Here is a 15557-nt window from a genome sequence, read left to right on the forward strand (position 1 = left end):
ATGTGAATCTTGAAGTCAGAGGGCCCACTTATCCCAGGCAAGGACCAGACTGGGTCTTCCCAGTTTCCTCTTCTACATACAAGACCCTCACAAGTATCTTGGTGGTAGTTGGGGGTCGCAGGTCAACTTTTGCATCGGGGCCCACAAGTTTACACCATTGCAAGTCACTGCATTATAAAAAGTTGCATTTTTCCACATTGCAAGTGCACAAAAATGTCTGCAAATGCACCATAACAAATCACAGTGCACATTAAAGCCCTAAGAAAGAAAAAAGACAGAAGCAACCTCAAAGGACAAACGCAGATGAAAAAACACACATCAACTGCATGTAAACGAAAATAGAAAAAGTACATCAAATGCATGCAAATGTGCACAAGTAAACACGCTTTAGATACACAGTTTCTGGAGTGAATAGTCCCTTAAAGCAGCCTTTCTCTACCAGGGTGCCTTGAGGTTTCTTCAGGGGTGCCTTGGCAAAATTTCTAAAAATTGCCCAAAACTTGTACACAAGCCAGTGGGTGGAACAAGCCTGCCTTTTAGTTACACAAAGCCACAGGATTTCATTGTGCACCATTATGATCTTCTAGCCACTGGTGTCCTGACAACCAATGACATCATCAGTTGATAAGGAGGATATCAGCTGCCTGCACAGCATCCTAGTTTGACCCTCCCCCACCCCTCTCCATTAGTGTTGGGGTCACATTAGCTCAGTGATGGAGAAAAACTGAGGGAGAAGAGAAACATTGGAATACTGGTCAGTACCAGCGTGCAAAAGTGTATTTGCTTTGGAAGAATACATCACCTCTAATGTGCTGCGTTATATAAAACTATTAGAATCGTTTTTCACATTTTAGAATGGGGTGCCTCAAGACTGGCCATAATGTTAAAGGGTGCCTTGACTGAACAAAGGTTGGGAAACACTGCTAAAGTATAAATATCCAGCATTGATGTGAAAGGCAGGGCACTGAACGTATGGCAGACGCTAGGTGGCATTCTATTAGTACAACCACACGTGGCCACCTTCCACCAGCAGAGGGTAGCAGCGAACAATTATGGAGCGCACATTAGATTTCACAGAGGAGAGGAAGGGGTGGGTCCCGCTCTGTCAGCTAATCACTGAGTGAGAGGCCGTCATGGAGGCGGGTGCTTCTCTTTAGCCAGTTAGAGAGCTCCAATTAGTTCTGGGGGCGGGGTTCCGCCGTCAGCCCCGGAGCGAGCAACTCACACAGCGGTCTGGAGTCGTCTCCTCCTCCTCCTCTTCAGGAAGCAGGAACCGAAAGCACTGCTCCCGCCTCGGCTTCCTCCCCGCGCTCCCCGAGTGGCCCTGTCTTCCGCTGCTGGCCATGCCGGCCAGGGGAAGGTAATGAGCCGCAGAGCCACGGGGTCTCGGCTGAGCAGCAGCAAGCAGTACCAGCGGAGCTGGAATGACTGGCAACCCAGGTCAGTTGGCGGCCTAGGCCTCGCTTTCCCAGTGTGGGGTCAGCACAGGGCAGGCTGGGCACTAGAGGGCCGGATCTCATGTATGACACACTTACCGTGGCATGGGGCCGGGCAGAGAGGCCTGGGGGACTGGAGAGAGTCACATCATGTGTTCAGATCCTCTGCCACCAGAATAGACCGGCTGTAGATCGTCTGAAAGAGGGCCTGCCTCCTCCTCCAAGACACTCCACTAGGAGCAATTCTGCTGCCACAAATACGAGGGACCCCCCCCCCTCCAGACAACAATAGAGGTGCCCTTCCTGCTGCCTCCAATAATACTAGAGGTGCCCCCTTCTGCTGCCTCCAATAATACTAGAGGTGCCCCTTCTGCTGCCTCCAATAATACTAGAGGTGCCCCTTCTGCTGCCTCCAATAATACTAGAGGTGCCCCTTCTGCTGCCTCCAATAATACTAGAGGTGCCCCTCCTGCTGCCTCCAATAATACTAGAGGTGCCCCTTCTGCTGCCTCCAATAATACTAGAGGTGCCCCTTCTGCTGCCTCCAATAATACTAGAGGTGCCCCTCCTGCTGCCTCCAATAATACTAGAGCTGCCCCTCCTGCTGCCTCCAATAATACTAGAGGTGCCCCTTCTGCTGCCTCCAATAATACTAGAGGTGCCCCTCCTGCTGCCTCCAATAATACTAGAGGTGCCCCTCCTGCTGCCTCCAATAATACTAGAGGTGCCCCTTCTGCTGCCTCCAATAATACTAGAGGTGCCCCTCCTGCTGCCTCCAATAATACTAGAGGTGCCCCTCCTGCTGCCTCCAATAATACTAGAGGTGCCCCTCCTGCTGCCTCCAATAATACTAGAGGTGCCCCTCCTGCTGCCTCCAATAATACTAGAGGTGCCCCTCCTGCTGCCTCCAATAATACTAGAGGTGCCCCTCCTGCTGCCTCCAATAATACTAGAGGTGCCCCTCCTGCTGCCTCCAATAATACTAGAGGTGCCCCTCCTGCTGCCTCCAATAATACTAGAGGTGCCCCTCCTGCTGCCTCCAATAATACTAGAGGTGCCCCTCCTGCTGCCTCCAATAATACTAGAGGTGCCCCTCCTGCTGCCTCCAATAATACTAGAGGTGCCCCTCCTGCTGCCTCCAATAATACTAGAGGTGCCCCTCCTGCTGCCTCCAATAATACTAGAGGTGCCCCTCCTGCTGCCTCCAATAATACTAGAGGTGCCCCTCCTGCTGCCTCCAATAATACTAGAGGTGCCCCTCCTGCTGCCTCCAATAATACTAGAGGTGCCCCTCCTGCTGCCTCCAATAATACTAGAGGTGCCCCTCCTGCTGCCTCCAATAATGCTAGAGGTGCCCCTCCTGCTGCCTCCAATAATGCTAGAGGTGCCCCTCCTGCTGCCTCCAATAATGCTAGAGGTGCCCCTCCTGCTGCCTCCAATAATGCTAGAGGTGCCCCTCCTGCTGCCTCCAATAATGCTAGAGGTGCCCCTCCTGCTGCCTTCTATAACGCTAGAGGTGCCCCTCCTGCTGCCTTCTATAACGCTAGAGGTGCCCCTTCTGCTGCCTTCTATAACGCTAGAGGTGCCCCTTCTGCTGCCTTCTATAACGCTAGAGGTGCCGCTTCTGCTGCCTTCTATAACGCTAGAGGTGCCGCTTCTGCTGCCTTCTATAACGCTAGAGGTGCCGCTTCTGCTGCCTTCTATAACGCTAGAGGTGCCCCTTCTGCTGCCTTCTATAACGCTAGAGGTGCCCCTTCTGCTGCCTTCTATAACGCTAGAGGTGCCCCTTCTGCTGCCTTCTATAACGCTAGAGGTGCCCCTTCTGCTGCCTTCTATAACGCTAGAGGTGCCCCTTCTGCTGCCTTCTATAACGCTAGAGGTGCCCCTTCTGCTGCCTTCTATAACGCTAGAGGTGCCCCTTCTGCTGCCTCCAATAACGCTAGAGGTGCCCCTTCTGCTGCCTCCAATAACGCTAGAGGTGCCCCTTCTGCTGCCTCCAATAACGCTAGAGGTGCCCCTTCTGCTGCCTCTAATAACGCTAGAGGTGCCCCTTCTGCTGCCTCCAATAACGCTAGAGGTGCTGCCTTCTATAATACTAGAGGTGCCTCTTCTACTGCTTTCTATAATGCTAGAGCTGCCCCTTCTGCTGCCTTCTATAATGCTAGAGCTGCCCCTTCTGCTGCCTTCTATAATGCTAGAGGTGCCCCTCCTGCTGCCTTCTATAATGCTAGAGGTGCCCCTCCTGCTGCCTTCTATAATGCTAGAGGTGCCCCTCCTGCTGCCTTCTATAATGCTAGAGGTGCCCCTCCTGCTGCCTTCTATAATGCTAGAGGTGCCCCTCCTGCTGCCTTCTATAATGCTAGAGGTGCCCCTTCTGCTGCCTTCTATACCGCTAGAGGTGCCCCCTTCTGCTGCCTCCAATAACGCTAGAGGTGCCCCCTTCTGCTGCCTCCAATAACGCTAGAGGTGCCCCCTTCTGCTGCCTCCAATAACGCTAGAGGTGCCTCTTCCATTTCCCTAAGTAATACTAGTGGTGCCCCTTCTACAGCCTCTAGGAATACCGGAGGTGCCCCTTCAAGTTCCTCCAGGAATACTAGCACTGCGTTTTTCCATTCCCCTGAACAATTACTAGTTGCGTCCCTTGCACTGCCCCACATTATAGTAGTGGTACTTGTTCCACTGCCCTCAGTAATACTAGTGATTTAATTCTACTTGGTTTTTTTCTGTCTCCTATGTACAGTTATCGCACAGTCCTGAGTAGTTATCTGACCCCTCTATTTGAAGGGTTTTTTCTCTCTTTCCCAAGTATCTGTCATACCCAACCCTAATCTACTTTCCCTTGCTTTCTCCTTGTTTTGCCTATCTCCAGTCTTGCTCCCTTTTATTTTTTTCCCCAGTAATCTTCTTGCGCATCTTCTTTCTCTGACCATAATTAAAGTGCAACTAAAGGCAACTTGATAAAGTAGGGTTACAACCTCTATAAGTTTTTGCCATCTTTGCACTATTGGGGAGATTTCCTTTCACTTCCTGCCCCTTAGCCAAAACAAGAAGTGAGAGAAAATCCCTCCAAAGTGAGGCAATCCTGGGGTATCACTAGAACTATTGTCCCCATTGGAGGATGTCCCCCTATTAGGGCTCGTTCAGACCATGGTGCAGAGACAACAGTTTTTCTGCACGGGCTCTGAAGGGACACTACAAAGTCAATTGTTCTCTATGTGCCCTGTTCACACCACAACACTAGTGTCACGTGCAGATTTTTTTTATGCGCAGGAATCTGGAACGTGTATAAAACGCATTGACACGCGCATTAAAACTGATGTAAATTGACATCTCTGCAAGTGAAATCTGTGTGTCAGTTTCCATGAAGTTTTCTGCATGTATTGTGTGAACGAGGCCTTACTATTCTGGTGTCAACTCAAAAGTTGGTATTTTCCTTTTACTTTTGATGGTAATGCTAATTAGGATAGTGAGGGTGAATCTCCCTAAGGAGGACATAACAATAAAAACTGATAGGTGTTCTAATCCTTCTCCAAAACTAGAAAACCATATCTAAATCCAAAAGCAAAAATGTAACATACAATTTGCCAGTTTGGATGCAGTGGTTGCATTCCTTTTCAATTTTCAGGCTAAGTACATTTTGTTCACATACAGAAAATTCTTGTCAATTCTTAGTAGCTAGAAGGAAAGCACAAACATCTTTCTCTTCCTTGTGTAAACTACAAATCCCATCAATCCACCATGTAAGGCAGACACATTCGAAGTCTAGCCTGTGTGATAACCATAACTACTTTCACAGATATTATGGAGAAGTGTGAAGGGACAGGAAGTGTTTTATTTACACGATAGCCTGAATAATTAAAACGAATGCCGCCAGCGTAATCCAAGGACTGGTAAGCTGCAATGTTTACAATTTTTATGGGGTTTAGATACTTTAAGGCTACATTTTGGTTTATTTAGCCCTTTCGCTGCCAAAGACATTTTGGTATTTTTTGCACACGTTTAATCACTTCGTGCCGGCGCCTCCTGGACCATTAAGAGTTTCAGAAGCTAGGAGGCGGGCGGGGTTTTAGGGTCATGTGACCACCGTGATACGCTGTCATGACGGTCACATGATTGGAAAAGGTCCCAAATGCAAGGGGAGATCGGGACCTTTCTGTGAGTCATGGACATATGTGCTGGGAGAGCGGCAGGGTGTGCACTCTCAGCACATATGTATTTTCTAATGGCACGCAAATATGCGGCCGCTCAACGTCAAGGCCGAGAGGCTGCGTATTTGGGTGTGCTCGGTGTCCAGTAAAATAATTTTAGGCCGGAAGATTGCACAAAACCCCCAAACTTATATTTTCTGAAAGCAGACACCCTAGAGAATAATAAAGTGGTAGTTTGAATTTTTCATGATACAATATTACCCTAAAGATGTAGGAAACGCATAATTTCAGTTAAAAAAACACACTGACGTGAATCTACCAGATTTTTGGTAAAATATAAAAGACGAGGTTGTGTCAAGTAAATAGATACTTCAGCATGTCAAAACTTAAAGTTGCGTGTGCCTGTAAAATGGCAACAAATTTCAGTACCCTATATTTTCTATAGGCGATGCTTCAAAAGCCCCTACAGGTCATCAAGTTTAGTGTTATGAAGGAGGTGTTGTGCTTGAATTACTGTGCTCGCTCCGGTGTGCATGGCGATATGTAACGTGTGCTGCAATCAACGTTTTCATGCGTAGTTAGCCCGATGCGTGCATTTGTGTTCGTACGTGCATATATGTGGGGGTGGGCCTCAAAAACTTTTTAGGGAGGGATGTTATGTGTTTAGGTGTAACTTTTTATTTTTTTGCTGAAATTAAAGAGAGCTAGGCTGAGTACTTATATGCCACTTAGGAGAAGCCTTGGCTTTTTATCAATGAATAAAATGCTTCCTTAGGGACAGGGAAGCCAGCTTGGGCCAAATTATTTAAAGTGAAAATGTAAATAGTGAAAATAAAGCTGGAAATCTGTTAAGTGTTGTCTTTGCAACAATTTTTTTGTGGATTTTTTTTTTTGGTGACTGATTTGCTTTGAGATTTTAACAAATATTAATTAGGGCAGGTATGTCCAAGCATTTGTGTTCAGCTGTATTGGACCATGTACAGAATGTCTGGTCTCGCTATACTCTGGAAAGCATGTCACTTACAGATTCGTTATGTAAGCGCCACACTGCCCAGGAGTAAGGACTGCCCAATGCCACCACTTGAGAAGAGGATGGGCCTTTGATGTCAGTGGACTGGTCAGAATAAAATTAAATCCAGTGTTCTAAGGCAATAAAACATGACAATTCCAAAGGAAAGATTCATTTTTATAAGCAGTACAGCTGCACACAAATTCAGTTCAACATATGCATGCATGGGCAGCTATGCTTGCCAGTGACTTTTTTTTTTTTTTTAACTTTTTGATGCAGCCTGTAATAATTAGAAATGTGAAGGACTTGCCGTTGCTAACCATGTTCTGAAAATACTAATTGCCTGCCTTTCTCGAGCTGATCTGAACCAAGACTTCAGCAAACTCAGCTCTGGTCTCAACAGGCTTTTGATCAACTGGATCAGCAGAAGTGTTAGCACATGTTTCTTATGATGGTTTTTTTTTTTAAACATTTAAGGGACTCCCTGCCCCAACCCATCAGATTATCACCTACTCTCCTCTCCTTTAGGCGCACCCTGAAAACCCATCTCTTCAGGGAAGCCTACCCCACCCCCTGATAACTTGCCGACCTCCTCCACTCTTCCTACCACTCCATCCCCAACAGCTATCTCCTCCTGTACCACTATCCCCTCCCTCCTAGATTGTAAGCTCTAAAGAGCAGGGCCCTCAATCCCCTCATGTTTTGCATTGTATTGGTATTCTGTCACATGTTCTGTCTCCCTTTGTAATGTACAGCGCTGAGCGAACTATTGGCGCTTTATAAATACTGTATAATAATAATAATAGTTCACACTAGATACAGTTCAGTGTGCTTTTTTTGCTGCATCAAAAATGCATGCACAGTGTTTTCCATGTATTCCAATGGCCCTGGTTCACACTAGTGCAGTCAGTTTCCGGTGCAGAAAAAAAAGTAGAACATGCTGCATTTTTTTTCTGCACAGAACGATACTGGAACATTGCAAAAACGTATCCAGAATGCATTTTTGTAGTGTGAACTGGCCCTAAGCCCGGGTTCACACTTATGTGCGGAATTCGCATCGGTTTCTGTGTGATTTCCACATCATAATCGCACCCTGTTTGTATGAACTGCTGCAGGTGTGTATTTTAAGTTCACGTCACCCCAAAATCAGTTCGCAAAATACGGTGCGATGCGCAGAATTGGATCACTTGGGTGTGAACACTCATGCGATCCTATTCTGGCGCGGACAAAAAAAAAGGTCCTGCACTTTTTTGGTGTGGATGCGGTGCGATTTGAGTCATACAAAATGTATGTCTCCAATTGCACTGCACAGAAATCCAATGTAATTTTGTACAGGAGTGCGATGTGCAGCACCACATCAGTGTAAACTCGGGCAGAATGATAAGTTCCCCTTTTGGAGACATTACATGTTCTACCTGTTTTTAGGGTAGAACATGTAAGCCGATCCCCACACTCCCTGTGACAGCAGGTCGGGGATCTTCTCCCTGTGCCTGCTGTTACTATTTGAAAAGAGCATGGCCGTGTCATTCATTAACTGATTTCTGTGAATGAACTACAAGTACTGGCTGTTGAGCACTCTAGGTAGTTCATTGATCCTTTGTCATTGTGTAACTCCATGTCTGTATTCGCAGACAGCTTACACAGTCTGCATGGAGCTCTGCTGATCGCACTTGCAATGCTTTCCAGGCTCCAACAACAAAAACAAACAAAAAAAACTAATGCACATTTTTTTACCTGCAGAAATATGTGTTATTTATTTTAAAGAGGTGAACTTATCCATTAACTCGCTTTCTCTTTTTTTTTTTTTTTTTTTTTTTAAAAAGAGAAGGTTTAATTGGTCACCGTGCAGTAACTTGCGCTGTAGGAAAAAAGTAGTGCATGCTGTTCCTTTTTTTTCTTTTAGTGCACTGTGTCCGCACACTACTGCAACACAGTGGTGAGAACTGGGCACACAGGAGACAAGGCATTTGGTGGAACTATGCTGGAATAACCACCCAATGCAGTCTCACCGAATCTGGTGTGAGTTGGCCCTTAGGTTTTCGGGGTAACCCTTTGCTGCTGGCGTCTATTCAGGTGCACCTTCCCCAGTGCTCTTGGGTTACTTGGACCCCTTGCTCCAGTCCCTTTGTCGTTTGGTTTCTGGAGCTGTGCCCTTTCCAGGCTACTGCTTTCTCATCAGAAAAGTTGCCTTTTCTTGTGGCATGTAACGACCTTCTAGGGCAATATCTGAATCTTCATTGTCACTATGCACACCTGATACTTAGAGTATTGATTCTTGTGTTTGGCTTACAGTGAGGATGCCAGGAAAAGGCACAAGGACACTCGGACCACCCCCTGTGAAGAGGGCAGGCATCATGAACATTTCCCCAAGTGGCTTAAAGCGGAGTTCCACTCAAAAGCTGAAGCTTTGCTTGTTTGCCTACTCCCCCTTCCCTCCACTGCCATATTTGGCACCTTTTTTTGGGGGGGGGAGCTTGGTACCTGGGTTTTACAGGTACCCCGCTCCCATTTCTGGTTCTGTTCTCCACAGCAAAGAGAGATGGAAGTTCGACCTCCTCCTTCCTCCCGCAGTCTCCTTGGAACCTTCACAGGTCCCAGAACATTGGTGGACCAATCGGAATGCGCAGTGCGACTTGTGCATGCACAGTGGGCACCTGGCTTTGAAGTCGCAAGCTGTCACAGCCTGGTGCCCACAGTTGTGATGCCGGCACTGAGGAGAGAAGAGGCAGAGAAGGGACGGCGCAGGTTAGCCCATCGTTGGACCCTGGGACAGGTAAGTGTGTGTATTAAAAGTCAACAGCTAGTTTTTGTAGCTGTTGACTTTTAAGAAACACAAAACTGACTGGAACTCCGCTTTAAAGTCTGCAAGAACCAGTCCGATCACCTTTTAGGTGAGGTTAGTTAACATAGGGGTCAATTCACTAAGCGATAAATACCGCAAGAATTTTTAACGCAACTTATATGGTATTTATCTCAAGTAGTTCACTAAAAATGTGTTATTTACTGTATGTTTTGCGATACTTGGCACCTAAATTTTAGTGTTATTTTTGGTGTTTTTATGCATTCTTTTTGTGAAGGCTTACGCTGCACTACAAGGCACACAGCAGTCTTGTGAAACTATGAACACATTCTAGTTTGCTCTCATCACAAAACGATCTCCCGCTGATGAAATGTTACAATTTATTTGTATTCCTGAGCTCAGAGTAGAACATTTTCACACTGATACATTGTATACTTTTCACTTGATGGCCAGTGCAGAGCTCCTCTAATTGTAATTTTGTTCATTTCTAAAATACTGCCAGCAAACACCAGGTGATACATAACAAATGTGTTTTTGTTTTGGTTTTTTAATAGTGAATTGACTTTGATGATTTCTCGTGTGGTGTGTTTTTTTTTTTTTTTTTTTTTTTTTTTTTTTTTTTTTTGTTATGGTATTTCACGATTTTAACAAATGTGCAGTATTTACCTTACATTCGATATTTTACTTTGAACTGATTCTTTTATCTCGTGATAATTCTGAAAAATTAGTTAGCCACTTGACCTTTGTATCACATGTGGTGACCTTTAGTGAATTGACCCCATAGTTGCTCAAAGCAAAGGTCCACATTCTGTTTACCTTCTTTCCCTTTATCAGACAGGGAGTTACCTTGCTTTCTTTCCTTGCAAAAGCATTGGGAGAGCCTTCTCCTGGACCTCAACCCTTCTCTTAGACCTCTCCCTTCCTCCCATCTCTTCTTGGTATGCTGTAGTCCTCTTCTCTGCTGTTGCAGGTCTAGTTCATGAACAGTGTGATGTCTGTCTCTGTGGATCAAGTAGTCCTCAGTATGGTCACTCAGCCTCTGTCAGGTGGATGGGATCTCTTTCATTAGAGGTCATCTCTGAGGCTACTTTCTGGTCTTCCAGAAGGAGTGGGGGAGTCCCTTCCGCTTCAGAAGCGGTAGTCTAGTTCCTGTGCTGCACAATACCAAGAGTCTGTCTTGTTTGCCCATTAAGGGCAATTCTTTGGAAATGCATTCCTCTAATTTGGTAGCCTTTTGCTTATGGAGAGAGGGTCACACATCTAGGTGTGCCATAGACCCCTGTGGTAGACCCCTGTGGTAGATGAAGGTAGTCAGCAGAGGGCCCTGTGGATCCCTTGATAGCCAGCAGGCAGAACCCACTCATCTCCTGCTGCTCTTTCCTTTTTAAACCTGATTTACAGGTTTTTTTCTGGAGTTGCCCCAGAGCGGCCTTCTGTGTTACTGGAGAGAATGTGTCCTGTCCTAGGATGGTCAGCAGTATAGGGGCATAGGGCTTTTCAGCTGAGGTGTGTGTGGTGTTTTTTTTGTTTGTTTTTTTTCCCCCCTCCAGGTCCCTTGTCAGGACCTTTTTTCTTCCTAATAAGCTTGTTTTTTTCCCTTGTTTACCACATCAGTTTGCAGGTCTTTTTTTTGCTACATGGGAATTTGATGATGATATTATTATTATACAGGATTTATATAGCGCCAACAGTTTGCTCAGCGCTTTACAATATAACGGGAGACAATACAGTTCAATACAAGAGGGATTTGAGGGCCCTGCTCCTTGGAGCTTACAATCTAGGATGTTCTGCCTGTTTTTGCTGGGTTCTGGTTATCTTCTTGCTTAGTCCAGTTCTATGTTTCCATATGGAGTCATTTATCTTTGTCTTGAGCATTAGGCTAATAGTTCATGTCCTCCCTCTGAGTGTGTTGGCAAACATCCTTATGTGGTAGGGGGCTTGACCTCATCTGGCATGAAATTTGGATGTTGGTCCTTCAGGCATCCCTTGGGCAGTAGGCAGTCTCCTGTTCTGTTTCGCTGGGCTTATTATTGGTTGTTGGATGTATTGTCCACCCCTCAGTTGGATTGCTTTTGGATGATCCAACAGTATCTGAATTACTGTGTCCTTCAATGCGTGACAAATGAAATTTGGATTTTTGAACTCGCTATAAAATCCTTTCCTTCAGGTCCCAGGACTTTGTGTTTTTTATACTCATGCTCTTGGTACTGCTTGTTACAAAACTGCGGCAAGCTCTGGAGTAGAGGGGTTATTCTAGGCTTGCCTACAGTAGCCTCCTGTTGGTGTCAGTATAGCTGACAATATCTGATTTGGTGTCTCTCAGTGAACTCTAAAAATACATTTTATGCTGAGTGCATTTTATGCTCTTGCTATCTGCTGTTCAGTGGCACTCAAACTGGGTAAGGAAGAAGCAGAATGGGGAGCTAAGTAGTTTTTTTTCAGTGCTTATTTGCTAAAGAGGCATATGCTGATAGGAGGAGCAAGCAGAGTGACAGAGATCTGTGTGCTTCTTCTCCTTTCACTTTCCAGTCAAAGGCTGGGGAAGAGACAAAACCTGTAGGTGTAATTCAACTGCAGTAGAGATAAATCAGATCTCCTGCCCTGCCAGACTGGGCTGAGCAGTGTAAATTGCAGAGCTGGATAATATAAATTACAAAGCCTTTGGCCAGTAAAACAGCCATGATATATGTATTCCATCTGTGTATTTAGTCACTAGTCCATATTTCAGCTTTAAACTAGACCTGTTAGGAGAAATGTTGAAGCTTCTGAATCTGTTATCCTTTTGAAAATTCTAATTGCAGGGATGTTGAATTCATACTGCCCGATGCTCGGGACGCCGGGCAGGTAGTTTATTTTATTTATTTTTTTACTTTCAGCCCTGCTCACTTGTCAGGTGGAATTATTCGGGTGACAGTAATTCTATTTTTTCAGAACTGGGATGCTCCTCGGAGTGTTTACATACCCTGATGGGTTCAGGGTGGGCATTGTGTGCTGGAGTGACCAGGACCAATGACTACCAAGATGCCATGCTTACAGGTGTCTGAGCTGGCAACAGGCAATGGCAGGGTCCATGTCCAAGCAAGGTTTAGCGAAAAGTGCAGTCAAAGTATCTATTTTCCAGGAAGAAGTCAAGGCAGGCTGTGGTCAGAGTGGTAGCTTGTTATCCAGATGAGGTCAGGGCATACTGCCTTCAGAGAGTACTTTGTATCCAGACAAAAGTCTGTAATCTGTATGACAGGAGTAAATGGAGTCAAGGCAAAGCTAGGTACATGATAGAAGAGGAAGGTAACTGAATGCTATCACAAGTTCAGAGCCCTTGGATTGTGATGCTCAAATAGAGCACTGCAGCCAATCAAAGCAGGAGGTTGGCTAGGCAGATGGAGCTGACCTGCTGCTTAACAAGGATGCCATCCAAAAGCAGTGCCACCACCAGCCAATAGAAGCAGAGCAGGCATTGTGGTGCTAGAGTCAGGCCTTTTGCTTGGCAATTGCCGACTCTGGCTGAGTAAAGAAGAGTGGCTGAGCAGTAGCTGCAGAAGGAGAACCAGCAGGAGCAGCTGGATACATGCATGTACTCACAACAGGTTTCTTTAAGCAATTTACTGCATTTGTCAGCAATATATGGCAGCTACAGTAAATGTTAGTTTTATTTCGCTCAGTCTTTTGTTCATTGGTTAAAATATGCTCTTGTATATTACAATGCCCATAAAAGGATTGTTTGCTGTTTGCAAGTAATATAAAAAGTTGTAGCTTGATAATGAGTATGATGCTTCACTTCAATGGAAAGTACCTGGAGGGATCAGATATATAATTCTGTGGAAGTGGCAAATGGCAATTGTGCAATCTGTTAGAAATTGCCAGCCATCCCAGCAATCGTACGTGCCCAATTGTGACAAAAATAGTGAACTGTTCTCGGCAGTCATATTTTACCTTTGGCGAAAAATGTTAAAGGCATATTCAATGTGAAACCACTATTGTAATACAATGCAGCTTACTAATCATTAGATGTGAATGTTGCATCAGTTTTCTTTTGTAGGCTTTTTTTTTTTCTCCTGTGCTTTCACCTGTGATCTGGCCAGTAACACACTTCCTGTATTAGCGTGCCTCCACTCTGGAAGAAGGCGCAGAGGGGGCACCTTTGGATAACAGCATTGTAAGTCTGGAGGGAGGGGAGCGTTAGATGTGCAGACAGATTTAGATACACTAATGAACTGAATCCAAACTCCAGCTAATACATTATAAGTAGTTACAGCAAACGTTTTTCCTTTTTTGGGGTAAAAGTTTTACATAAAATCTAAACGTTGGAAGCACCCCTGTCAGTGGTAAATGGTTTGCCTCATCTGATACATTCTGCTGCAGAGCTTGGTTTTTTTTTTGTTTTTTTTTAAATAGGCTTGCTTTTCTGAAAGCCTAAAAGTAAGAAATGAATGCATCTAAGAAATTGGTAATCTGTACTATAAGTGTTTTGTTTTTGGGTTTATTACCACTTTAAAGTGATACTTAACCACTTCCAGACCGGACACTTTTACCCCCTTCCTGACCAGGTTACCGTATTTGCCGGCGTATAAGACCACCCCCTACTTTTCCTGTTAAAATATAGGGTTTGAGCTATACTCGCCGTATAAGACTACCCCTCTTCCAACGCACACCAAAAAAAAAAAGAAAAAACATCAGATTTGATTTCAATATGGTATGGTATTTCAGTATGGTATTCCAATGATGGGGTGCTATTCCTCCCACTGACACCAATGATGGGGCATGATTCCTCCCACTGATACCAATGATGAGGCACTACTCCTCCCACTGACACTAATGGTGCCCCATCAGTAGTGTCAGTGTGTGAGGAATAGTGTCCCATCATTTGGTGTCAGTGGGAGGAATAGTGCCCCATCATTAGTGTCAGCGGGAGGAATAGTGCCTCATCATTTGTATCAGTGGGAGGAATCATGCCCCATCATTGGTGTCAGTGGGAGGAATAGCACCCCATCATTGGTATCAGTGGGAGGAATCGCGCCCCATCATTGGTATCAGTGGGAGGAATCATGCCCCATCATTGGTGTCAGTGGGATGAATAGCACCCCATCATTGGTATCAGTGGGAGAAATAGTGCCCCATCATTAGTCATTGGGAGGAATAGTGCCCCATCATTGGTGTCAGTGGGGGAGGAATAGTGCCCCATCGTTGGTGTCAGTGGGGGAGGAATAGTGCCCCATCGTTGGTGTCAGTGGGGGAGGAATAGTGCCCCATCGTTGGTGTCAGTGGGGGAGGAATAGTGCCCCATCGTTGGTGTCAGTGGGGGAGGAATAGTGCCCCATCGTTGGTGTCAGTGGGGGAGGAATAGTGCCCCATCGTTGGTGTCAGTGGGGGAGGAATAGTGCCCCATCGTTGGTGTCAGTGGGGGAGGAATAGTGCCCCATCGTTGGTGTCAGTGGGGAGAAGGAATAGTGCCCCATCGTTGGTGTCAGTGGGGAGGAGGAATAGTGCCCCATCGTTGGTGTCAGTGGGGAGGAGGAATAGTGCCCCATCGTTGGTGTCAGTGGGGAGGAGGAATAGTGCCCCATCGTTGGTGTCAGTGGGGAGGAGGAATAGTGCCCCATCGTTGGTGTCAGTGGGGAGGAGGAATAGTGCCCCATCGTTGGTGTCAGTGGGGAGGAGGAATAGTGCCCCATCGTTGGTGTCAGTGGGGAGGAGGAATAGTGCCCCATCGTTGGTGTCAGTGGGGAGGAGGAATAGTGCCCCATCGTTGGTGTCAGTGGGGAGGAGGAATAGTGCCCCATCGTTGGTGTCAGTGGGGAGGAGGAATAGTGCCCCATCGTTGGTGTCAGTGGGGAGGAGGAATAGTGCCCCATCGTTGGTGTCAGTGGGGAGGAGGAATAGTGCCCCATCGTTGGTGTCAGTGGGGAGGAGGAATAGTGCCCCATCGTTGGTGTCAGTGGGGAGGAGGAATAGTGCCCCATCGTTGGTGTCAGTGGGGAGGAGGAATAGTGCCCCATCGTTGGTGTCAGTGGGGAGGAGGAATAGTGCCCCATCGTTGGTGTCAGTGGGGAGGAGGAATAGTGCCCCATCGTTGGTGTCAGTGGGGAGGAGGAATAGTGCCCCATCGTTGGTGTCAGTGGGGAGGAGGAATAGTGCCCCATCGTTGGTGTCAGTGGGGAGGAGGAATA

General features: G+C 46.2%; 1 protein-coding gene across 2 annotated transcripts in view; it reads left to right on the plus strand.

Moving 5' to 3' along the window:
- The first annotated feature begins 1234 nt into the window (after positions 1–1234).
- Positions 1235–15557, plus strand: part of SMG1 (SMG1 nonsense mediated mRNA decay associated PI3K related kinase) — a 283265-nt gene continuing 268942 nt past the window's right edge. For both annotated transcript variants that reach the window (XM_089679071.1, XM_089679072.1), the window contains exon 1: positions 1235–1440. In XM_089679071.1, coding sequence (XP_089535197.1) covers positions 1364–1440 — 77 coding nt within the window. In that variant the 5' untranslated portion in view covers positions 1235–1363. The remainder of the gene's footprint in view (positions 1441–15557) is intronic.

The sequence above is a fragment of the Staurois parvus genome, unplaced genomic scaffold, assembly GCF_062004578.1.
Source record: "Staurois parvus isolate SC_StPar_1 unplaced genomic scaffold, SC_StPar_1.0 ptg000217l, whole genome shotgun sequence".
NCBI classification, from domain to species: Eukaryota; Metazoa; Chordata; class Amphibia; order Anura; family Ranidae; genus Staurois; species Staurois parvus.